Source organism: Panulirus ornatus, chromosome 14 (genome assembly GCF_036320965.1).
Source record: "Panulirus ornatus isolate Po-2019 chromosome 14, ASM3632096v1, whole genome shotgun sequence".
Classification (NCBI taxonomy): Eukaryota; Metazoa; Arthropoda; class Malacostraca; order Decapoda; family Palinuridae; genus Panulirus; species Panulirus ornatus.
Window position 1 is genome coordinate 10,122,301 of NC_092237.1, and position 24,688 is coordinate 10,146,988.

Here is a 24,688-nt window from a genome sequence, read left to right on the forward strand (position 1 = left end):
CTATCTAAAATCAGTCAAAACCTTTTTGTAGCTTGTCATACCCAATTTAAAAGTACCTACAGTTGTGTAAGTTTTCTCAGACCTTCCAGTAACTTTTTTCACTTCTAAAAGTGTGATGTATTTTCCCCTCAAAAACCTCAAAAACACTCCAGATCTTGGCCTGTCATGTTTTTGCTTTATTTGAACCTTCTGTCCTTGGTTCTTAAGTTTCCTCTTCCAAAATGTGAATACCGTAGTCTTACTAATTTCTCTTCTCTCCAAAATCCTGTCCTTTTCATGTGTATATCGTATAATCATATTGAATTTTCTTCACCTTTTTAAACTCTCTTATATTCCTGTTTTAAATGATGTGATAAAGATCAGTATCAAATCATGTGATGTTATTGATGTATAAAACAAAAAGAATTGTACTTTTCATATTTAATCATAATCATGATTTGTCAACATTAATATGTATGCATCCCCTCATTTACACCCTTTTTTCACAGAATAGGTTTTAGGTGGTGTTTAGATCTGTGAAAGTCTACTTTATGAAGTTATAGCTTCAATATTTATTGGAAATGAAGAAAATGCAAGTGACTGAGGTACCTCTGCCCCACATCTCACATGTCAGCTACAGCAGCCACAAATTTCTCCCACTTCGCCTTCAAGTCATCTCATCCAGAGTCTACTGATACATCTTATAGGTGAGCATATATTATGCATTGATTCAGTGTGTTTTAGAATTAGTATATACAGAAGGGTTGAGCAATATGAAAAGAAAATTTCTGAAATATTCATTCACTAATAAGTGATCCCCTAGAAAATGGATATTTGGTTTTAAATGTGCCAAGTAGGTAATAGTTGGTAAGCACCCAACAACCAAGGAGTTATATTACCAGTTATATTACCAGTACTCAGGAGGGTTAATGATGGCTGTGCAGTGAGCCAGCACTTCAGTGGTTGTCAGGTTGCACTCTTCTGACCCAGGTAGCTATCTTTTCTTTCTACTTCACCCACACATGGGCTAATGGCATTTTGTCCACAGACATACAAATTCTTTCCTTGTCACACATAACATTTGACAACCCATAATTCGCCCAGCTCATTCTTCATCACTCTATATTCTCCTACAGTGAGCACTATCCCTGCCTTTTGCCAAAATGGTGGGAGCAGGAGATAGTAGTACGTAGGAGCATTTAGGCTGGAGCACAAGATAGAAACATCAGGTAAAAGTAGTAAATAGGAGCATTAAGTAGAAGTAGTCTTAGAAACATTAGATGGGAGCCTCTACAAGCATTGTACTAGAGTTGCCCTCAACCTGTGGCCTGTTAAGTACGGCACATGAAAGCTAAGATGCAGCACTGGAGTTCACATGTATGTAGATTGTATTGCTGTGGCCACCCCCTCGAGGGTGTTCCATTTGGAACTGGCTTTAGAAAAGATGATTTAAACTTATGCATTAAACTTTCAGTGCCCGAGGACCAAGTGAAAAAGAACAAAGTGAGTGATATATGCAATTGTATTTGAAATAGTTACAATGCAGTAAAGCATGAATTTGTCAGAAATCATTTAAAAACATCACTGAATACTTTGCAGAGTATGCTTAGATGATATGCATATGTAAAATGTATGATCTGTGTATGATTTATAAGAGGACACCCAACAGTAAGACCAGGAAAAGTAGACCACAAAAGAAAGGGATATGTTCAGTTGGCGTTATTACCATTAGATTCAGTAAGTGTCTGTAAGGTGAGAGTTGTAGATTGATTTTGTGGAGGTAACACTGATGAATCACATTCTTAATAGAAGTGAGTACATTTGAAGTAACACTTTATGTGAAGGAATTGGCTTTTTCTTGTATTCCAATTGAGTTTAGTATATATGTTGTAAGTGTGATTACAAAGTAACTTTACTAATATTTGGTGACTTATTTTCGTTGATTACCCATTTATTTATATTGGTAGTGTTTAATACTTTCCTCATTATCCTCATTATTTTTGCATGGGATGTATGCATAGTTTCCTCTATCGTAGATGGAAATGAAGTGAATGAGAGGCTCAGTATCATAAAACTGAAAATACTTGAGACTTAAACATAGGTGAATTCTGTATTTTGGGAAGATATTATTGTATTAAGAGAAATACTTTCAAAAAGTTTGACTTGGTGTGCATCATGGGCTGTTTTTCTAGGTTGTTTTACCAGTATAATTGTATACTTTTCATTTACTTTTTTCTTGTACTAGGTATGAGCATAATGTTACATAACTCATAGACTAAATAGGAGTGATAGAATTAATGCCTACAAAAAAATAACTATCCATAAAGAATACTCACAGAATATCTGTATTTGTGATGTCTGAATTTTTAGTTGTTGAATTGTAAAGGTTTTTATTTATCATGTTGCTAAAGCTCTTCTTTCTAAACAGTTTTCTGATATTTTTAATTGTGATGATTCATTCAGCGTAGAATACCATTTATTGCTCTCTTCTAGTCAAACCTTTGGAAATTTTAATTGAATTAGAATGTTGTTAATATGGTTATCCATCTTGTTCAGTTTTTAGATATTCTTCTTAATAATTAAGAAAATAATTTCATCACAGCTTTCCTTTGTTCATTTAGCCTGATCTATAATTGTTCTCCAGTTATGTTGACACCTTCAGGTTTATAAAACTAACATTTCTTCTCTTGGAATTTTAAGCATTCTTTCTAGTGATAGGATTTTAAGGCTATTTTTAGTAAATTTTGAAGAAATGTGACAGTATATTGAGGAAACTGTTGCTGATTAATGAATGTGGAGACTAAGATTCTTTTCCTTATCTTGACAGTAAGTGAATTGATAGACTGATTGCCTGTACTTCTTGTCCTTTTTGGACTTATATGTAAACATGATTTTACAGTAATTATAGCTGAATGTAAAGAATTTTGTATGTAATTACAACAGCATCAGTGAGCATAGTAATTTGCCACCACTGAATAAATGAGCACTAGCAGCCAATGAATGGTAATCTTAGATAAACTATTGCTGTTGGAGAAACAACTTCACATTTGCAAACATTAGATTAAAGTTCATTCAGCATTGATGTACCTTTTGATATTGTTTGGCAACTATTTCATTTGTTGAGATGGACTATGACTAATTTTGTAGGTCTTAGGGCATTCGGCAAATGTAAGTCACCTTCTACAACATGCATGGAATCCTTGGCAGTATGCTTTTTCCCCTATCCCAGGGATAAAGCATATTTTTGTTGTTTATAAATAACCTCTTTGAGGCTGAGGGTACCTCCAGCACGGTGTTTGCCGAGGCTCCTACATAATGTTCCTGCCAACTATCTGTCCATCTGTATATCTGTATCTCTGGTACCTGTTCTCAACTGGAATTCCCTCAAGGGGGTGGCCACAGCAGTAGCGTCTCCATGACTAGTGAACTTCAGAGCTGCTTCTTAGCCTCTCATGCTTTACCCTTTACAGGCCACTGGTAGAGGGCAATTCTAGTGCAGTGTTTGCAGAGACTCCTACTTAATGCCCTGATGTTCCTACTGACTACTTCTACATAATGCTCCTGGCAAATGTTCCTATCTACTACTACCTATGTTTCTACCTAATGCTCTTAGTAAAGTTGTATCACTTAAGTCAGTCTTGAGTCGTTCGTTGTTTAGTTCTGTCATATGGATCTTTGCATGAGGGTAAGGTATGTTGGACGACCAGCAACATACCAACAGGAGAACTTAGAGATTAACTTCATACATGCTGTGATCATTTACTTTATGCCTTTTAGCAGTCACTTACTGTAATATTTCTTTATTGTAGTTTAGTGCATAATCTGTTTAGTATTATTTATTGTTGTACTCATTCATTGTAAACATGTGTAATATGTGCATCTAAGTTTCACTCCTGTTAACTTCAGCTCATGTGTTCTTCTAATGTAATATAGCAGAATATTGAAGTTATTCCAAAGCTGTATAATGGTTAAAAACAGAAATTTGGTGAAGCAGGGGTGACAAGGGTGATGCCCTTAATCACAAGTGTTTTCCCATGGTAAACCTCAAAATGCTTTTCTTAGATGATGATTATTTGAACTGATTTACCTATATGAAAGTACACACACACACACACACACACACACACACACACACACACACACATACACTGTGTTGCTGATTGATTAGTAAGGATACTCAGTGTATGTATGGATCACGTTGAAGTGCCTGAGAATTGGCAGAATGCATGCATAGTGCCATTGTACAAAGGCAAAGGAAATAAAGGTGTGTTCAAATTACAGAGGTATAAGTTTGTTGAGTATTCCTGGGAAATTATACGGGAAGGTATTGATTGAGAGGGTGAAGGCATGTACAGAGCATCAGATTGGGGAAGAGCAGTGTGGTTTCAGAAGTGGTAGAGGATGTGTGGATCAGGTGTTTACTTTGAAGAATGTATGTGAGAAATACTTAGAAAAGCAAATGGATTTGTATGTAGCATTTATGGATCTAGGGAAGGCATATGATAGTGTTGATAGAGATGCTCTGTGGAAGGTATTAAGAGTATATGGTGTGGGAGGCAAGTTGTTAGAAGCAGTGAAAAGTTTCTATCGAGAATGTAAGGCATGTGTACGTGTAGGAAGAGAGGAAAGTGATTGGTTCTCACTGAATGTAGGTTTGCGGCAGGGGTGTGTGATGTCTCCATGATTGTTTAATTTGTTTATGGATGGGGTTGTTAGGGAGGTGAATGCAAGAGTTTTGGAAAGAGGGGCAAGTATGCAATCTGTTGTGGATGAGAGAGCTTGGGAAGTGAGTCAGTTGTTGTTCTCTGATGATACTACGCTGGTTGCTGATTCGTGTCAGAAACTGCAGAAGCTGGTGACTGAGTTTGGTAAAGTGTGTGAAAGAAGAAAGCTGAGAGTAAATGTGAATAAGAGCAAGGTTATTAGGTACAGTAGGGTTGAGGGACAAGTCAATTGGGAGGTAAGTTTGAATGGAAAAAACTGGAGGAAGTGAAGTGTTTTAGATATCTGGGAGTGGATTTGGCAGTGGATGGAACCATGGAAGCGGAAGTGAATCATAGGGTGGGGGAGGGGGCAAAAGTTCTGGGAGCATTGAAGAGTGTGTGGAAGTTGAGAACATTATCTCGGAAAGCAAAAATGGGTATGTTTGAAGGAATAGTGGTTCCAACAATGTTATATGGTTGCGAGGCGTGGGCTTTGGATAGAGTTGTGCGGAGGAGGGTGGATGTGCTGGAAATGAGACGTTTGAGGACAATATGTGGTGTGAGGTGGTTTGATCGAGGAAGTAATAATAGGGTAAGAGAGATGTGTGGTAATAAAAAGTGTGGTGGAGAGAGCAGAAGAGGATGTTTTGAAATGGTTTGGTCACATGGAGAGAATGAGTGAGGAAAGATTGACCAAGAGGATATATGTGTCAGAGATAGAGGGAACGAGGAGAAGTGGGAAACCAAATTAGAGGTGGAAAGATGGAGTGAAAAAGATTTTGAGTGATCGGGGCCTGAACATGCAGGAGGGTGAAAGGCTTGCAAGGAATAGAGTGAATTGGAACGATGTGTTATACCGGGGTCGACGTGCTGTCAATGGATTGCACCAGAGTATGTGAAGCGTCTGGGGTAAACCATGGAAAGTTCTGTGGGGCCTGGATGTGGAAAGGGAGCTGTGGTTTCGGTGCATTATTACATGACAGTTAGAGACTGAATGTGAACGAAAGTGGCCTTTGTTGTCTTTTCCTAGCGCTACCGCGCGCACATTTGGGGGGGGGGGGGGGTGGTTATTTTCGTGTGGCGGGGTGGCGATGGGAATGAATAAAGGCAGACAGTATGAATTATGTGCATGTCTATGTGTGTATATATATATATATATATATATATATATATATATGTATATGTTGAGATGTATAGGTATGTATATATTGCATGTGTGGATGTGTATGTATATACATGTGTATGTGGGTGGGTTGGGCCATTCTTTCGTCTGTTTCCTTGTGCTATCTCGCTAACGCGGGAGACAGCGACAAAGCAAAATGAATATATATATATATAATATATATATATATATATAATATATATATATATATATATATATATATATATATTTTTTATTATTTATTTATTATACTTTGTCGCTGTCTCCCGCGTTTGCGAGGTAGCGCAAGGAAACAGACGAAAGAAATGGCCCAACCCCCCCCCCCCATACACATGTAGTAATACGTAAAGAATTTTAGATACGGTGGATTTGCAGTGGATGGAACCATGGAAGCGATGTGCATTCAATCGGCTGAGGCAGGGGCAACCAGTATACCAGCATTCAAGAGTGTGTGAAATGTTGCCAACTTTACTCTCGGGCAAATGTTGGCCGTTAAAATAATTTTCTTCAACCATTTTCCTCCGAGGTCGTGCTTGATTACGTTGTTGCCCGGAGGGTCCAATTTGCTTGGCAATCTTTTCACAATCTCTATGTGCCCTAACTGAGTGAATTCGACGCTATATACTAGGTAAAAGTTGTGGTAATACAAATTCTTGTGACGATACCCAAAGCGATGTTTCGAAATGTCACACAATGTGAAAATATTACATGACACAAGAGACTCTTGCGCACAGATATAAGCCACGCGGAACATACAAACAAATAAGTGGATCTCAAAATACCCATTTGTTTTCGAGATGATCGGGCTGACAGCAGGTGAAGGCTTCAGATAGAGAAATTGGAACATTGGTTACCGGTCGATGTTGCTGTCCAACGGATCCCACTGGACGTCTGGGTTCATACCTGGAAAGATCTCCCTGATGTTAAAAGCTTCGTCGTTTTCTCATTCAACATGACAGTTCAATTGAATGTGATCCTAAGCCTATTGTCTCTTACCTACTGCTACTTCGCACATTCTATTGGGCTGGGGGGTCTAGCTTTTTCAACTCAGTCGCGCTTGCTGGCATGAATCAATGAAATCAGCATAGCATATATATATATATATATATATATATATATATAATATATATTCTTTCAAACTATTCGCCATTTCCCGCGTTAGCGAGGTAGCGTTAAGAACAGAGGACTGGGCCTTTTAGGGAATATCCTCACCTGGCCCCCTTCTCTGTTCTTTCTTTTGGAAAATTAAAAAAAAAAACGAGAGTGTAGGATTTTCAGCCCCCCGGTCCCTCCCCTTTGAGTCGCCTTCTACGACACGCAGGGAATACTTGGGAAGTATTCTTTCTACCCTATCCCCAGGGATAATATATATATATATATATATATATATATATATATATATATATATATATATATATATATATATATATATATATATATATTGGTGCATTACACAAGTCAGCTTGTGTATGGATGTGAGCGGATGTAGCGTTTCTTCGCTTGTTTCCATGCACTATCTCGCTGATGCAGGGGGACGACAATAGGGTGTGGGTGGGGAAGAGAATGATATATATTTTTTTCATTATGCATTAGTGCTTTTCCCTGTGGGGTATGTGTATATTTGTCCATTAGATGGGAATATTTTTTTCTAGATGAAATACGGAGTGATTTTGTTGGAGGGCTTCTGGGAGAGTGGCGAGAAAAAGAAAACGTAGAAAAGAGGGCAACAGGTCCCGGGACACGGCTCTTGCTTGTACTTGTAGACTTTACCTTGAAATATAATGGACTGCTTACTTTGAAGTATGTTTATGGTGTGAAAAGCATCATGAATAAATCCACCAACAAAAGTTATCTTACAGCGATAATGAGTCCAGAGGATACAAGGTCTTCCTGATAACTATTTTCTGCTCTCACGGACAATTTCGTTGGATAAGAGACAATGTCTACTCGTTGTGTGGTTGAGAAGCGCGCGTTAAGTGTAGATAAGCGAGCACCATTAGGAAAAAGCTTTGTCTATTGAACATGTAGTTATATATGATTTTTGAGAACTTTCTATACACACTTCTTAGCTTGCTGCTGAAGCAACAGACTTTGTTCGCGTGATGGGAGAGGGCAACAGTCCCGAAGAACGTAGCAACAGCGAAGAATAGATGAGAAAGAGCCACACGATAGAGGGGGAAAAGAGCCAGGTGGAGAATTCCGACCAGTTGCGTCGCATATGCATAGGATTGATTCGTCCTTATGTGGAATGTTACTGATCTCTATGAAAAGATCTACGTATATGGATAGACTTTGAGCGTGCGTCTGGCAGCGACGTTGGAGCACTCGATTGTCGGAACACTGTTCGCTAGTCACACGGCAGCAACAGCTGCTAAAGGCGTTAGGTCCGAAGTTCTATCTGTCCAACATTCACCCCGCCCTGGTACTCTCATCAAGTTACAGTTATTATCAGTGTGATTTATGGACTCATCAGAGGATTTTTCATGTTGAATGCGGTTATTGTTAATAGTGATACAATTCTTACCAGCTTTCAAGAGGAAACGCTTAATGGTTATCAGTGCTTTACTGTGAAATTGTTTGGGACAATCGTGCCACAATTGTGGAAGCTAATGAGGATCTCAGGGAAAATCGAGATAATTTTGAGTTATCAGGAAAATGCTCATATCTGTGAATGAACTGCTTTCAAGAACTTGGTTGTGTTCAAGTGAACAGTGAAATTATTAGAATTTACGCAAATTAGCTGTGTGGAGTTTGTGTAATCCTGAAATAATCATATGATTAATATTATTGACAAATTATGATTAATGTTGCATTTATATGTATTGCTTAACTGTGCAGTGCTAATTCATACTAAAGATTATAGATGAATCTGGAAATGAGCTGTCTTGATCTCATTCCTTTTCTCTAAGTAATTGTTCTCTTTGATTTATGTGTTTTCTTGATTAGAATTAGTTGCACATAAGTTATTTTAATGAACATTGAAATTCGTTCTCTTCACAGATAGAAATATAGGAAGCAAAGACGCTTCCAAGCTTGCTCTGATGTGTACCTACATACCGTAACGAAGTAACTTTCTCACTGTCTGTGCCAGTATTGTATCTTTGATATTTATAAGTGAAGTCTGTTTTCTGCTCTCAAGATTCAGTATTTCTTGAGAACAGAATTATGAAGGATAGATGTCCTTATCCTGAACAGAAAGTGTTGGGAATGGGAATACACCACCAGACTGACTGACATGTAATAGGTGCAACAGGTTGTAAACGAGGGTTACCACACCGCTCATTACACGTTTTTGGAGACTGTTACACACATACAACTAAGTCTCCAATCACCAAAACCTACCAGACTTTTCCTGGTAAATGTTAACTAATTTTGTGCAATTATAAAAACATGCGCCAAACCTTTATATATTTTTATTATTTTTATTTATTTTGCTTTGTCGCTGTCTCCCGCGTTAGCGAGGTAGCGCCAGGAAACAGACGAAAGACCTATATATATATATATATATATATATATATATATATATATATATATATATATATATATATGGGATTAAGAATACTTCCCACGTATTCCTGCGTGTCGTAGAAGGCGACTAAAAGAGGAGGGAGCGAGGGGGGGGGGGGCTGGAAATCCTCCCCTCTCGTTTTTTTTTTTTTTTTTCTAATTTTCCAAAAGAAGGAACAGAGGGGGCCAGGTGAGGATATTCCAAAAAAGGCTCAGTCCTCTGTTCTTAACGCTACCTCGCTAACGCGGGAAATGGCGAATAGTTTAAAAGAAAATATATATATACATATATATATATATATATATATATATATATATATATATATATATATATATATATATATATATATATCGTGCTTAGGCCGAATAAAACGTGGTCCAAAGTGCAGTGGTACGAGAGCAACAGATATAGTTGTACAAGAAAATAATACGTACCAGAATCGTAAGTGGGTACACGTAGATCAAAACACTTGATTACCCAGACTTGCTGGTTGACATGCTTTTTTTCAAGGGTTACGCGAGAGAAGTACCCAGGAAGTTTCGCCCCGCTAGACCTAACTTGATACCGTGCGACTAAACTTTTGATACGAAACGGCTTTACGAAAAACCCATACATGAATTGCTCGAATTTAGATAAGTTTCTATAATGGGTTAGCAGGCACTTATCCTGCAGATGCATGTCATTCAAACAATTCAGCAATTCTGTTTACCACAAAGTATTGGGAAAGTGTACATGTGAAAGGATATAACTTGTGAGCATTAGACTTCAAATTATCAAAACAAATGTGTTTCTCACATTCTCATGGGCATAAAAGCATGAAGTGTATTAACGAATCATGAAATGTAATTTGAGCTTATGGCTCCATTGTGGTTTCAAGAAGCGATGAATGTCTTTAGAGAGGGAAATAGAGAAGTGCTAGGACGAACAGAGGAAGCTGGGGCAAAACAAAGTCGTTATTAGTGATACTTCCATAATGACATGAAATCTCGCATCATCGAATGTGATGTGATGATGGGTGTTAATAACAGAGTTAAATAAATGCACACTTTATTTTTAATTGTAGATTGAGAAAATGCGATAGCAAGAGTCATGGAGGTAACGGATGTTCAAGAATACACTGGCAAAGGGAAAATGTCGGTGTATGAGAAAAAGTTACGTTATTCAATATACTATATAAGAATGTTTACTTAAGATGGCACAATGGAGTGCCTGGTAAGTGTAGATGTAGGTCAGAGAGAGGCTATGAGGGGTAAGACTGAAAGTTTGCAGGCGTATCAGTTTACTCTAAACTCGATTTTACCAACCAAACTTGCTGTGGCGTTGGGCAGGACGCTACAAGCACCCTACAGACTTGATCGTATATAGTTATAAAATTATAGATAAACCAGACAAATTGTAGAGGTGGGCTGAGGGTCCCATAGATATATTATACATTCGAAGCACAGTACAGGATGGGTCAGCATCCATGTATATAGTTTTATTCTCAGAGGTTGACAGAGGGCCCCATATATTCATTAACATGAATATAGGATCAATAAGAAGGAGTCAGTACGGCACCTACGTATTTTCTGTATATGGAGAGTTAAATAACATGGGTTACAGAGGCTGGCTAGAGTGGGTGGAGGGAGTGTTCATTACATAAGCACACAGAAAATATATTTGCTAATACACACTCAAGTGGACACTTGAGTGTCATGCAGTTCCAGTCTCATTGATAAGCTGAGGGGCCCCTGTAATCATTACACAGATAACAAACACATGATGAGTCATTACCTGAATATATGAACAGTAAATTTTGAAGCTGGACAGGGGCTAGGGGCCATTGGTATTCATTACACAAGCCCATTTAGTCGGCAGGTATATTTTTCCAGCTCGAAATTACGTGTTTTCCCGACCTAGTTCGATGATCGGTATGTCGATTTTATTTTCCACTCGATCTACACAGCACGCGTATGGTTGACAATTCAGCACCCACGCGTGACATTTCTAGTTCGGCAATAGTCCTAAGTACAAGCAAACTTCCGATTCTGATGCTAATGGAGGAAACATCACTCATGGTCATTGTTAATGTTCGTTTTTGATCTGACCTTATAAGTTCTCCGGAAGCTCCAGGAAAGTAGAGGAAGGATGCAGGATGCCGCACCCCGCCGCCGTTTTCGTTTCTGTACTTTACCCTGTGACTTCTCCTCCTCCCCCACCCCCCCCCCCCTCCCCCCAACGCTAGTCATACTCAAGCCTACCTGATCTTGGGGTTACGCAAGTCATCTCTCAGGAGCTAAACCACGTCTGAAAATTTTATGGGCGAAGTTTGTCTAGTAAGTGTTTGGTGAAGTGGATTGTCTTGGGACATACTAGTTACATCTGCTGGGGTTAGGTATGAGCCTTCAGTGTATTAGGTAATGAAACGTGCAGAATACAAATTGGATCGAGCAGATTTTCCGATAGAGTACTGGGATAAGAGTAGGCAGTAAAAAAAGTTCAGGCCTAATGACTTTCCTCATAGGTCGCTGGCCGTAAAACCCAACAAAGAAGTAAAAAGGGTTGGGGGATAGACGCCGGAAATGTAGGTTAGAAAATCGAGAGAGAGAGAGAGAGAGAGAGAGAGAGAGAGAGAGAGAGAGAGAGAGAGAGAGAGAGAGAGAGAGAGCGAGAAATATATCATTAGAATTGTGATATGGCATGGACATCAGGAAACGATAGATATTCCAAAGATAAAACAAGAAAAGAAATCTAACGAACTGAAACAAAACCAGATTGGTGGGGAAAAGGATTTATCATTAGGTTAACCATGGGGTCTTATTTATTTTAAGTAATATGTAAGGACGATTCTCGTAACTATTTTCCTGATAGTTGTAACTTTTGGTAACAAAGTGAAATTCCAGTACACTCTTGCAAACAAACCACAGAGTGGCATCGCATGTATTTAAGCCAGCTGAGTGTTTCGTTAATCTGTAATTCTTTGGAAATAATTGTAAGCTTGTATATATTTTCGTTGAAATAGCTTCGAAAAGTAATAATGTTCTAAAATAAAAAATTCCACAAAATCATATCTAGGACGATATCTTTCGTATGTATGTCTCTTCCACTTAATATCAAGGGATGCCTTGAATAAGTAGATCTAACATCGCCAGAACGATACGCTAGAAAATCAGCTTGCGGTCATGTGCAGGCCCTAACAATCTTATATTGCAAAGTTAAAAGCGTTTCAAGAAAGAGGTATAAGAAGGTAAAGGCGGGTATGACCTTGGCGTAGGCGTTGGTTAACGTTGCGCTGTTTACTTAAGGTTGTTGACATTCGCAAGACGTCTCTAGCTTGCGTAACTTCTGAATAGTTTCATCTCATAAGATTCTTTTGACTTGTTTCTCAAAAGGAGCATATATATATGTGTGTGTGCGCTCTGTGGCAAAGTGGTAGGGTGGATAGTAAGGTTAAGATAACGATCCGAACAGTAAGCGAGGCGAAGCCTCTGTAAACACCACGTTACACAATCGTATACGAAGTGTCAGGTATGTATACTGTGGATTTTTCTAAGCACGAGTAACCTGCATCTCTTCTCAACGTCTGAGGTCATTATTGTGTTCACTAACCTATGAACCTCGTTACCTATGTAAATACAAAAGGAAAAATAGAGCAGTGGATATTGTTCCAAACGCTTAACACGGCACCAGTCAAAAGCGTAGCGTGATACAATTTTTTTCCCCTAACACTAAAACCTAACCCAACTCAGTCTCGAATAATCTTTTTAATATTGACAGCAGAGAATCCCGATCCCGCGTTCCTGAGCCTGTAAACATTTCGAACAAAAGTGACTCATTAGTCATAAGGAAATCCTTACCACTTAGCCAGAATAATTGTGTGCATCTGTTGCTGTGTGCTTGTCATTCACTCTTGGGTTCAGCAGTCTGTCTAATGTGGGACTGTGCACTCGACCGAGATGACCAACCACGCCGAACACACATTCGTGCGTCCATGTGCACTCGGCGTACCATGAGTGAAGAAAAAAAAAAAAAAGCCATGGTCAAATTGCACATTAACTTCGTTAATATTAGATTTATCCGGATTCAGTTAGTGGTCGAAAACGCAAAGAAACAAGCACACGTATACGACTGTGACCGCAGAGGACCACAAGCCTGGTATCAAGTTGACTGTGTGCCATCCTTTGTATTCTAGGAGGCCTGAGTGCAAAGGTGTGCCAACATAAGTTGTATAACTAACGCCTGTCGTATCCCCAAGGCTCACTGTTACAAATCCAGCAAGTTCAGCCAGGGTTCCAATTTACTGATGTGCACTTGGAAACACAGATCTGTTTGGAGTAATATATCTTTTGAGAACCCTTTCTCATTTATTTTATATTCTATTAAAAGACCCTAGGCATATAATCTAGCAAATGCTTTCTTTTTATTACATTATTTAGTCAAACATAAACCTGAAAATAGCGCTTAACCCAGTAACATATTGGATGAAAGCTCATGAATATAATTCTTAATGTATATCTTCATACATATATATATATATATATATATATATATATATATATATATATATATATATATATATATACCAGAAGTATGCGAAATATGATGCTATACAGCATGATATGCCTTTTAGCGTTTCGATAAAAGTAATAATAGATAATCCTAGAAACCATGAGGAGAAACATTCACAAGTATTTGAATAATCTGGTACACGTAAAAAAAAATTACTTTGTGAATTTCGGAGTCTTACAATCCTTTTGCCCTGTCTTTTAATCATGTATGTGCATCATGTCTTCATATCTTATATGCACATATAAGCGGACCTCCTTGCTGTAGTGGTTAGCGTTACTGATCATGTGTTGCCACGGTCTTGCATAGTTTCGAAAATTGGGCGCGACAGATGGACTACACCCAAACCGGGTGCACATCCTCCTCTCGTTTGGTTGATATATGAGTCCCTGGGTAAAGCTGGTGTGTGTGTGTGTCTGTGTATTTATACACACACACGCACCAGCCTGTCAGGTATCCATTTATCGACCAGCCCCGAAGTGAGTATGGACACTAAATTGGGTCGACTACCTAGCTCCGGATTCGAACTCATGCGTCGGGCCCACGCTGACTCTTGGTCATTCATGCTAACCACTGCAACACGGTGTGTGTGTGTGTGTTATATTAAAAGGCTATCAGCAGGTAAAGGTCAGTAAGCCAGATCCCGTTATATACGTCAAACTTGGAAAATACTGAAATAAATTTTGAAAAAAACTGCTTCCGTTGTTAGGTTGACGGAATATAGATTGACAGATAATCACCTTCAGTTTCTTAGACTTACTTAATCAGTAATACCTTATGTTACCTAAAAAAATATATACGAACGTGATTATACTCAACTGTTTACATATAAATACAAATGATAAATGGCTTGCTTTCAAACTATTCACCATGTTTAAAAAAAATAATTAAAGTTCAAAGATAAATAACATTCATTTCATTTAGTAGGCCTTTATATAACGTTGACGCAGAGCACCAACAGGATCCTAGTGTTATTGTACTTACCTCGCCATGGCTGTGAACCTGGTGTAGAATTACTGTTACTTAACCAGAGTGACGATGTGCCGGCCCGCTTGTATACACACATCCTTTTCCATTAGGCCACCCTGCTTACACAAAGGCTGAAAATATGCTCACATGAGAGCCCCAAACGGCGACACAAGCTTGACCTTGCTCATCACAAGAGAAGTTTCATGTCGGTGGCCACAGGAAGCTGCCGCGTGACTTCACAAATCCACATCCTACTCAGCTCATACCAGCACCTTTGTTTCGTCCTTCGGGTTCCTCTTCTCGCGAGAATAAACGTTTCAGTATTGGAGTCCTTCGTAGGTAGTACATATTTCCTCTTAATGATCCTGTAATACGTTACCCCCAAAAGGATCTTAAAACTTAACACAGTATGACTCTTATCAGATCAAAACTGAAAAATAAGGCAACATAATTATTCATTCTTTGTACACAGTACAGGAGTAATTAGGCATCAGGAATTTTGTGGAGTATAGAATAGCTTCATTATGAAAAAAATTTCATCACAACTTAATATGTCGATATGTCTTTAGAGATGCTTTTCCGAAATAGATTTCGTCTACACTACAGGATGTGCTTGAAGTTGATTTCGTGTACAGGATGTGTGCTGATGAGGTACGTCAGTTGATGTGTTTGAATATGTAAATTCACTGTTTGATATATTACTGTTGGTGCTAATATCCTTTAGAAATTTAACGAGTAGAGTAATGGACTAAAAAGTTAATGCATTGGAGGTTAGTGAGATGGTAGCAGCGTTGCGTTACCTACTTGGCGTTGTCGAGTGGCTGCTCCTCGCCTCGTGAACCACCTTACGTAAGCTACATGTCGCCCGTGTTCACAGGCTTAAACGTGGAACCTGTGCACATCTTCATTATTTGAGCACAGTTATTACTATTACGTAGCGGACGGCTGTGAATAGGCTTGTGTGTGACAGAATAGTAGGGTTCGTTCTGTGTAGTTTTATTTAAACTATAAGATATATTTAGAGATGAGTTTCGCCGCTGTATATATATATATATATATATATATATATATATATATATATATATATATATATATATATATATATATATATATATATCCTTTGTCTTTGCAGCAAGTTTTTCCAGGGGTATTGCATACTAGAAATGAGTTTAATATCCGTTACTCATAGTTTTATATATTCCATTTGAAATTTCAGCTTCACTGTAGCCAAGTTATCCTTGAAACGTTCGCAGGTTATATGATAGTGTAGTAAACATACGTATGTATGTCGTGTAGTAAACATACGTATGTATGTCTTACTGAATATATTCAGTTTGGGGGAATATAAAAGAATTATACTTAACCTTTATTATTATGTTGATAATGTTGTGTTACAGACATGATCTCGTAAACAGAAGGCAGCGACTACAAACAAATAAGGCAGAGGCAAGTTTGGGTGAAGCTGGTGAGATCGGGTGACCAACTGTGGTCTGCAAACGGAGCTCTTGTCAAGTTTCATCGACAGAAGGGACCATGGAGGAGGCATGCGGGATAGACAAGCCAGCAGATGCAGGTACATTGAAGGAACTAAACCATGTGGAGAATCCTACAGATACTATAAAACCAAGAGACATGTTGGAAGAGTTAGAGGAGTCGAGCGAGATGAAAGGGACGATGGAAAATTTAGATGATGGAGATGAACCAAGTGAAACGGCGAAGCTAACAAGAATTGCGAAAGAAGTTGATATGACTGACAGTTCAGGAGAAACAGTGGAGACCCCAACAGAGGTGGAAGAGGAGGAAGACGAGGTAGACGAGCCAACGGAAAATATGGAGAAAACACAAGGGAAGGTGGAAGAGCTAGATGAGATAGAAAAGACAACAGAAGCTAAGGAAAAACAGACAGATATGTTGGAAGACCTAGATGAGGCAGACAAACCTGAAGAAACGATGGAGAAGTCAAGGGTGATGGTAGAAGAAGTAGAAGAAACTGTCAATCAAGCAGAGGCTGTGGAGAAGTCAGCAGAGACGAAAAAAGACCCAAAAGAAACGTTGGAGAAGTTAACGGACATTAGCTATATCATCTATCAGGTAAGAAGTGCCCCTCATTCTCGCTATCATTTAGTACACTTAAACCAAGATAACCTCTCGCTTTATTTAGTTGGATAATCTCTCTACGCCTCCTAGACATTCTTTCCTACACCCTTGTAGTTTTCCAGTCTTGATCTTCGGATATCAGGTGGTTCACAGTCTTGGGATGCAGTTTATTGATAAGCCTTACCTAACTCCTTCACGCCTTGCAATGGAAGTTGCTTGCCACCTAACACGAGAAAGGACAAGCTTTAGTTATGCCGTTGCTTACATTGGAAAAGCTTTAGTTATGCCGTTGCTTACAGTGGAAGGACTTTGTATTTAGTTGTACGCTCCACTTTTTCTCTGTGCATGTGTTATCGAACTGCCTCCATCCATGTTCACTGGATATAAATGCATAATGCAAACAAGAAACAGTGCCAAAGGTCGTAAATTTTTTTTTATATTAATAGATAAAACACTGATCTTAAGTATTTTAGAGCTTATGAATATATAGGACTTCCGTTCGTGTAGAGATGGGCAATGGTGGTAACTGGATCTGGCAATGGGGTTTGTAAGTTACAGTGGTTTGTCACTGAGTAAGGACCATATTTCCCCTAGCAACATAGGCAGTCATCAGAGATAGACATCTCAATATCACCTCCACCATTGGTTCCCTCTCGACGACAGACGATAGCTTATTTCACAGAATGTTAGTAAGCAGCCTGTTACACACATTGTTGGTTAGACAGGAGCCTACTTTACACACTTAAACTGACATTGATAGATACTTTATTAGATTTATTGGCAGTAGCTTACTGGGCACATTATTAGACAATACCTTATGGGGAAACTCTAAGGCAGAGTAGCCTACTGGACACTTAGACTGGACAGTCTTAGACAGTAGCCAACTGGACATTGTTAGACAGAAAGTCGCGTACTGGACACTCAGATTGACAGTAGTCTCCTGGTCACTGTTGAATAGACTGTAGCCTGCAGGACACTCGTAGGTAGACAGTAGCTTACTGGACACTTACATGGATGGTAGCTTACTGGACACTTGTTAGACAACACATTATAAATCCCTACGTCCGTGCAGTATCATGGCACTTAGAGAAAGAGTAGTATTGTTAGTGTGTACCGCTGTGATTCGTGACTCATTTAGCGTAAGATCCGAGTCATCCAGTGTGAATCGTAAGTCATGAAGTGTGTCGAGAGTCGTACATAGAGTCGTGAGTCATGCAGCTTGAGCTGCTATGTCCGGGTTGAACTCGCTAGCCCAGAACGATTGAGTAGCGTGGCTAAGGCTAGGCATCTTAGCAGCCAACTCTTTCATTATGCTTTATAGCCGCCAACCGTTGTACACTGTATTTGTGCTTCGCGCAAAATCTGCTTTTCTTTTAGGAATTTCGTTCTTGAGAGACACAACGATACTCGAATGGGGAAAAAAATAGTATTGTTAATTAGGCAACTCCTATAAATGTGCAGCCAACACTATAAAAATGATCTTAAATCTACAAATCGGTCTGAGCAGAGCCGATGGTTACGTAGACTTTTAAGGAAATCATTTGGTTCACAGGGGATGTGAAGGAAATCCTTTCCAAATGGATTTATTCTTAGAATATACTTACCCTGAAGCCTCTCCTAGGTTTTTTTTTTTAACTGCTTTTGCATAAATGTTCGTTTATTTTCAGTGGGGGATACTCCCTTAACATTCCTTGGTCCGTAACAGTCGGAACTGTTTCCTAAGTAGTGGTGGTGCGTTAGTACCTTGTGATACTGCTCCAGGCGACCCAGCAGTGCAAGATGACCTTTGCTGTCATCGCAGGTCACCATCAGGAGAGGACACAAACGACAATGGCGGTGTGGCCCTGAGGGATACCAACACCCCTCGACGCCACCATACCAGTCTGTGTCGACGGGCTCGACGCCTCGCTCTCACTTGCCATTTCATCCATACCTTAATATCTCTTGCTTTATCTTAAACGGCGCTTTAGCGAGGCACGTTATTAATCCTCCGTCACTTATTTTCAAATCGGGAAAAGTAGGTTTGTGAGTATAAGTTATGTAACCACGGATAGGGGGACATAGTTATACGCGGGTGTTCAAGGTTGTGACAACACAAGGGAGGTGTTGTTATAGGTTTAGGGGCATTTGTTTATATAGGCGTTGTGGAAGGGCTGCGGTAGGAATAAGGCACATATAACCACAAGCGTAGGATTAATAATACACAAAGGGTTTTATATTGTATCAACCATGATATTATCCTGACTGGCTAGGGTTATATGTCATAGAACGTACAAGGTGTGGTAGGTATTATGAAGAAAATATGTGTTTTTGAATGCCATATATGTTTCAGGCCATGGGAGCAGCAGCCGTAGGCATGGGCGGCATGGTAGCAAGTCTTGCTATGGGCTACACTTCTCCAGCTCTGCCATCCATGCGTGCCGATCCAAATTTCTCCATCACTGAGGAACAGGTCAGTACAACGTACGTTAATCATCTCTGCTGCCCTCTCTGATTCGGTCTCCGTGAAATACTGTACACCAGTAATTTCTTCCCAGATTGAAGGTTGATAGTTTTATTTCAAGAAGCGTGAACGTACTATTTTTCGTAGTTATATCTTTATTTTTATTAGAAATAGATATCATACAGGTAAGAATACCATCAATTTGTCTTTAGCAATGTAGGTCAACAGCGGTGTTACATAAGATGTGGAACCTTGTATCAGTAGATACAAGACCTTGAACAGATAACTTGACATTTTTTCTTCGTATACGGCCAGTACCTTGCACTACCTACTCCTGAATGTCTAGATTAAATCTTGAATAGCACCACATGCCAAACGCATTTTAACAATTTGCTCGTTTCAAACTTATCCCTTATTCGCAGTTCTCCTTTGAGACGTAAACTCAAGCCAATGTCTTTATGGTGTTTGGTATGGTTTCGCCAATTTCTTTGTTGTATCGTGTGGTATGAGATTTATTTCTGCCGTGTCGCAGACCTCCAATTACTTTCTCATTTCCTGACGCATGCTCAAACCGTGGTGTTCTACTAAATGCAATCTAAAACCACTATCTCTTTTTGTTGTATACTGATTTTGCTGTCTCATTTCGTAAAATCAAGTGTGTGGTATAAACTCACACACCTGATTCTCATATGAATTCACAAACAACTTAAAACCTCTGTCTCATACTGTAAACTCGAATATTTCATGTTATCCCTCGTCACTTTCCCATATTGTAACCTCGCACAATATTGTCTCGTAATCTCTCACCAGTGTCTCCCTAATATATATATATATATATATATATATATATATATATATATATATATATATATATATATATATATATATATAGAGAGAGAGAGAGAGAGAGAGAGAGAGAGAGAGAGAGAGAGAGACTACTGCAGGATTTCTAAGTTCCAGTTATACTTCCAGGAATCGTGGGTTGGAGCGGTGATGCCAGCGTGTGGCCTTCTGGGCAGTGTGGCCACGGGGCCACTTGTGGACCACTTGGGCCGCCGGACCACTCTCCTCCACCTAACTTGGCCCTACATGCTCTGTACGTACTAGGCTAAATTGGCCCCATATATCCCCCCCCCCCAAACTTAGCTATGTATGCACGCCCACCGACACATCGGCTTGCACGGCATTGGAAGTCTCCTAGCTTGCTTGCCTGGTACTTCGTAGGCCTCTCTGTCCTCAGGCATATTCCATTACATGGGTGTGTAATTCCTGTGGCGTAGTGGGTCCTTCATTATGTGTACTTCCCATGGCTAGATTACTGGCCGATTATGTTCTTTATGTTCTCTGGCTCATTGAATTATCTGATTTTGTGCATGGCTTGGGTTAACTGTTTTTTTCATTTTCTGCATATCCCCAGGCGTATTTGGCTCTTAAACCTTTGTAAGTTAGGTTTACCCAACCTTTCAGTGCTTTATATATATATATATATATATATATATATATATATATATATATATATATATATATATATATATATATATATCTTTCATACTATTCGCCATTTCCCGCGTTAGCGAGTTAGTGTTAAGAACAGAGGACTGAGCCTTTAAGGGAATATCCACACTTGGCCCACTTCTCTGTTCCTTCTTTTGGAAAATTGAAAACGAGAGGGGAGGATGTCCAGCCCCCACTCCCGCCCCTTTTAGCCGCCTTCTCCGACACGCAGGGAATACGTGGGAGATATTCATTCTCCTCTATCCCCAGGGATATATATATATATAATGCCCTCCGACAGCAAGATTCGAACCTCTACTATTTGTGTGGGAACTGACTGGGTGCGCTTACCAATGGGCCTTATAATAATGATAGAGAATTGACTATTCGAGTACTAGTATAGGAAGTGGTAGAGGTTCGAATCCCGCTGTCGGAGGGCATTCAGTTATATGAAAGTGCGCTTCCATTGCACTATTATATTAGTTTATGTGTGAGTGTGTTTATATGTATGTATATAGCCTTGTTCCTCCCTCAGCTTGGGCGATGATAGCCATGTCAGGAGGCGTGGGTGGCGTGGTCCTGGGTCGCATGCTGGCCGGGTTCTGTGTGGGAGTGCAAACTGCGGCAGGGTCGGTCTTCCTGCCCGAGATCGTCCAGGTCGACCTCCGCAACACCATGTTCATCTTCCCCTCGGTCTTGGGTACCCTTGGTAAGGCCCAGTGAGCAACTACTCACTGAACTGTGTCTCCCGACAAGACTTTGGTGTATTGGCTTTTTTTTTTTTTATCAGGCACTAGGAGGGAGTGGAGCTGTCAGGAGTGAGAGTGGGAGAGTGCCCGGGTGAATACATCCATAGTGATGAAAGTGGTTGCATGACGTCATCTAGATAAGCGGGAGAGGACATGCCCAGCTCTTACGAGTTAGGTCTCTTTATTTTATATACCCTTTGCTGCAGTTTTGTGTGTTCCTGTTGCAGGTCTACTGGTAAGCTTCGCAGCTGGTCAGTACCTCACATGGCGTGGGCTGGCGTGGCTAGGCGCGGCTTTATGCGTCCCTATCCTGGCACTTCTCTACCCCGTGCCCGAGACTCCGCACCACCTCACGAGCACGGGTAAGTGTGGCAATGCTAGGCTATGAGTCAAGTACATCGGTTGAAGACCAGACCAGGCGGGCAAGATCCTCAGCAAGGGTGAGAGGAACCAGGCACTCGCTGTCCGTTGTATAGGACGATAAAGTTTCATAAGACTAACACATATGTTAGTCTCATCAAAAGTAATTTGTTTTTATTGATGAATTTAAGTAATTTGCAGGTTGCTATGGTTCTTCACTCATTGCTTTAGCCACAAAGATTATACATTTGATATATATCTTAACTTAAAACTTATATTAACCGAACAGTTCACAAACATTTACAGGGTCTTTTCATTAAAATTATGCGAAAGGCGAGGGAAGGCTACGAGATGCCCTCACCTATGTTTGGGTTGCCGTGTCTGGGCGCTCTCAGCAAGGATAAACAATGATGCCACAGTTACCACACACCAGTTAATTTTCACAGATAGTCATTCACTTATGTTGGTTTTGTTAGCTGCTCGCCATGATGTTTATGTAATGTTGTGGGTATTTTTCCGTGCGTTTCACCTGACACTAGTCAGTAAAAATTTAGATTTTAAGTGATGAGGATATTCATGCCTAGCCCAACCGCTCGTGCTGTACGGCACCACAACCGCTTGATTTAGTTTATGTGCTTGAATTTTTAAGTTATTATTTGTATATAATGTGATTTTTTGGTCATCTTCCTTACTTTAGATTTTGTTCCAATTGATAAATTGAAATGAAGCATTAGAGGCGGGTAAACGAAGTATGAGTATTGTCTTATATGAAAATTTCTTTTCAACAGGCAAGAAAGAAGAATCAATGGCCGCCTTGCAAAAGCTGCGACGCTCAGCCCAGGACGCTGAACGGGAGCAGCAGGAGATCAGCAGCAGCTGCAGTCAGGACAGCACCGACGTCAGTGTATGGGAGATCATGCAGCCTCCCAACCTGTGGCCTGTGAGCGTCGGAGCTGCCCTCATGGTGGCCCAGCAAACCACCGGCATCAACGTTATTGTGTTCTACGCCTCCACCATCCTGGAGGCTAACGGGGGCGGCATGGACAGCGGTACTTCGTCAGTGTTATTGGGTCTTGTAAATTTCTTCAGCACCTTCCTTGCCATGATCGTTGTGGCTAAGTACAAGCGGCGTTACTTGATGACTATCTCGACGATAGTGGTCGTGGTGTCCCTCCTCACTCTGTCGCTCTTCTTCTGGGCCCAGACGGTAGGAGGCACCGTCGCCGCCATAGCCCAAACCTTGTCCTTTGTTCCGGTGGTGGCGCTGTTGACCTATATGGTTGGCTTCGGTCTCGCCTGGGGTCCCATACCTTGGGTGTTCTTAGGGGAGGGAATGCCCAGCCGAGTGCGAGGTAAAGCTGTTGCTGTGGTGGCAGGCGTTAATTGGGCTTCGACTTTCCTGACCACCAAAACCTTCGGGTGGAGTTTAGCCTCATTAGGGGCCCACAACACTTTCCTAGGTTATGCAGTGGCGACCATCTTGGGCACCACACTCATTCTCCCAGCCATGCCGGAGACTTACGGCCAGTCCACCGCTCAGATGGACAAACTCTACCTGGAAGCAGCCAACAAGAAGCAACAATAATCTTGTGCTTTTTTGATGTATTTTAAGCAATCAGAGAATAGACCGGTAAAAGACAGGGGTCCATTCAGCCATACACTTGGCAGATGTAACGACGACAAAGTCGTACCTGAAAATATATGAAGGGAACATTTTGGCATAAAGGTATATACAGGATGGCCACTACTGACCCCTATCTATACTATGTACCCATCCAAGATATATTGAAAGCTTCCTAGTATATTTGGTATTATGATTTAATTTGGTAATCTGCTCCTTATTTTTTACTTAACACACATTTTGTACTTAGCAAATAAAAATCCTAAAAACTCTTAGTAGTTTAAGTTACTGTGTATGAAAACGTGTGTGTGTGTGAGTTCATGAATACAATATTCTAAAATGATAGTCTCAACCCAGGTTTTCTTGATGTTGCCACCCTGAAGAGTAAAGTAAGGAAACGTTCACACCTCAAGACTAAACTCGAAATTGACTTCAGATACAGCTCGCTGTGTATGTTAAAAAGTACATAACCTCAATATAGTTTCCCACCATATACAGGTAAGTACCGTAGCGTGAAATCATGGTAACTTGTACTCTCAACTGATTACATTGTCATCATACCCTTTGGTGTGTTACGTACTATGAGAGATTCAAAAATGCGATTATTCATTTGGGATCGACATGAAAGATTGTATGATTGATGCAAATTTTAATTTTCGTTCATCTGCATAAGGAAGTGTACTACAAGATTATCCCCCCCGCGATCTGTATGAACCATGACGCGACGATGGTGGGTTTGTTTGGTGCAATAATGGCTAGATCTATGACCGGGGATTTTCCTCTTCGTGGTAGGCTTAACCATGCTGCAAAGGACGAGCTTACGCTATCAGACGAACACATGTTGGCTATTTTTCTCCTATACTTTTCGGTCTTCCCTTCTTGGTCTATCAAACCTGGAATGGGTCACATGTTTGAGCCAGGAGACCAATCCATTTTGGTGTGTCAGATGAATGTCTGAGGTAGAATATTCTAATATATATCAAGATCGCTGAGTAGCCTTAGATACCCCAATGCTTGGCTAATAAACCTGAATTTTATAATCCAATCCAACCCAGTGC

At 40.1% G+C, this 24,688-nt stretch overlaps 1 protein-coding gene across 3 annotated transcripts; it reads left to right on the forward strand.

Annotated features, from left to right (window-relative positions):
- Nucleotides 1-8,109: 8,109 nt before the first annotated feature.
- LOC139753295 (facilitated trehalose transporter Tret1-like) lies at nucleotides 8,110-23,901 on the forward strand. Of its 3 annotated transcripts, none has more exons than XM_071669582.1 (7): nucleotides 8,110-8,266; nucleotides 16,264-16,957; nucleotides 19,296-19,415; nucleotides 20,379-20,502; nucleotides 21,436-21,609; nucleotides 21,877-22,011; nucleotides 22,798-23,901. In XM_071669582.1, the coding sequence occupies exons 2-7, from the start codon at nucleotides 16,400-16,402 to the stop codon at nucleotides 23,592-23,594; spliced, it is 1,908 nt and encodes a 635-aa protein (XP_071525683.1). In that variant the 5' UTR covers nucleotides 8,110-8,266; nucleotides 16,264-16,399; the 3' UTR covers nucleotides 23,595-23,901. The 3 variants fall into 3 exon arrangements, with proteins under 3 accessions (XP_071525683.1, XP_071525684.1, XP_071525685.1); XM_071669583.1 differs by having other exon boundaries at nucleotides 8,256-8,394; XM_071669584.1 differs by lacking the exon at nucleotides 8,110-8,266 and adding an exon at nucleotides 8,300-8,339.
- The last annotated feature ends 787 nt before the right edge of the window (nucleotides 23,902-24,688 follow it).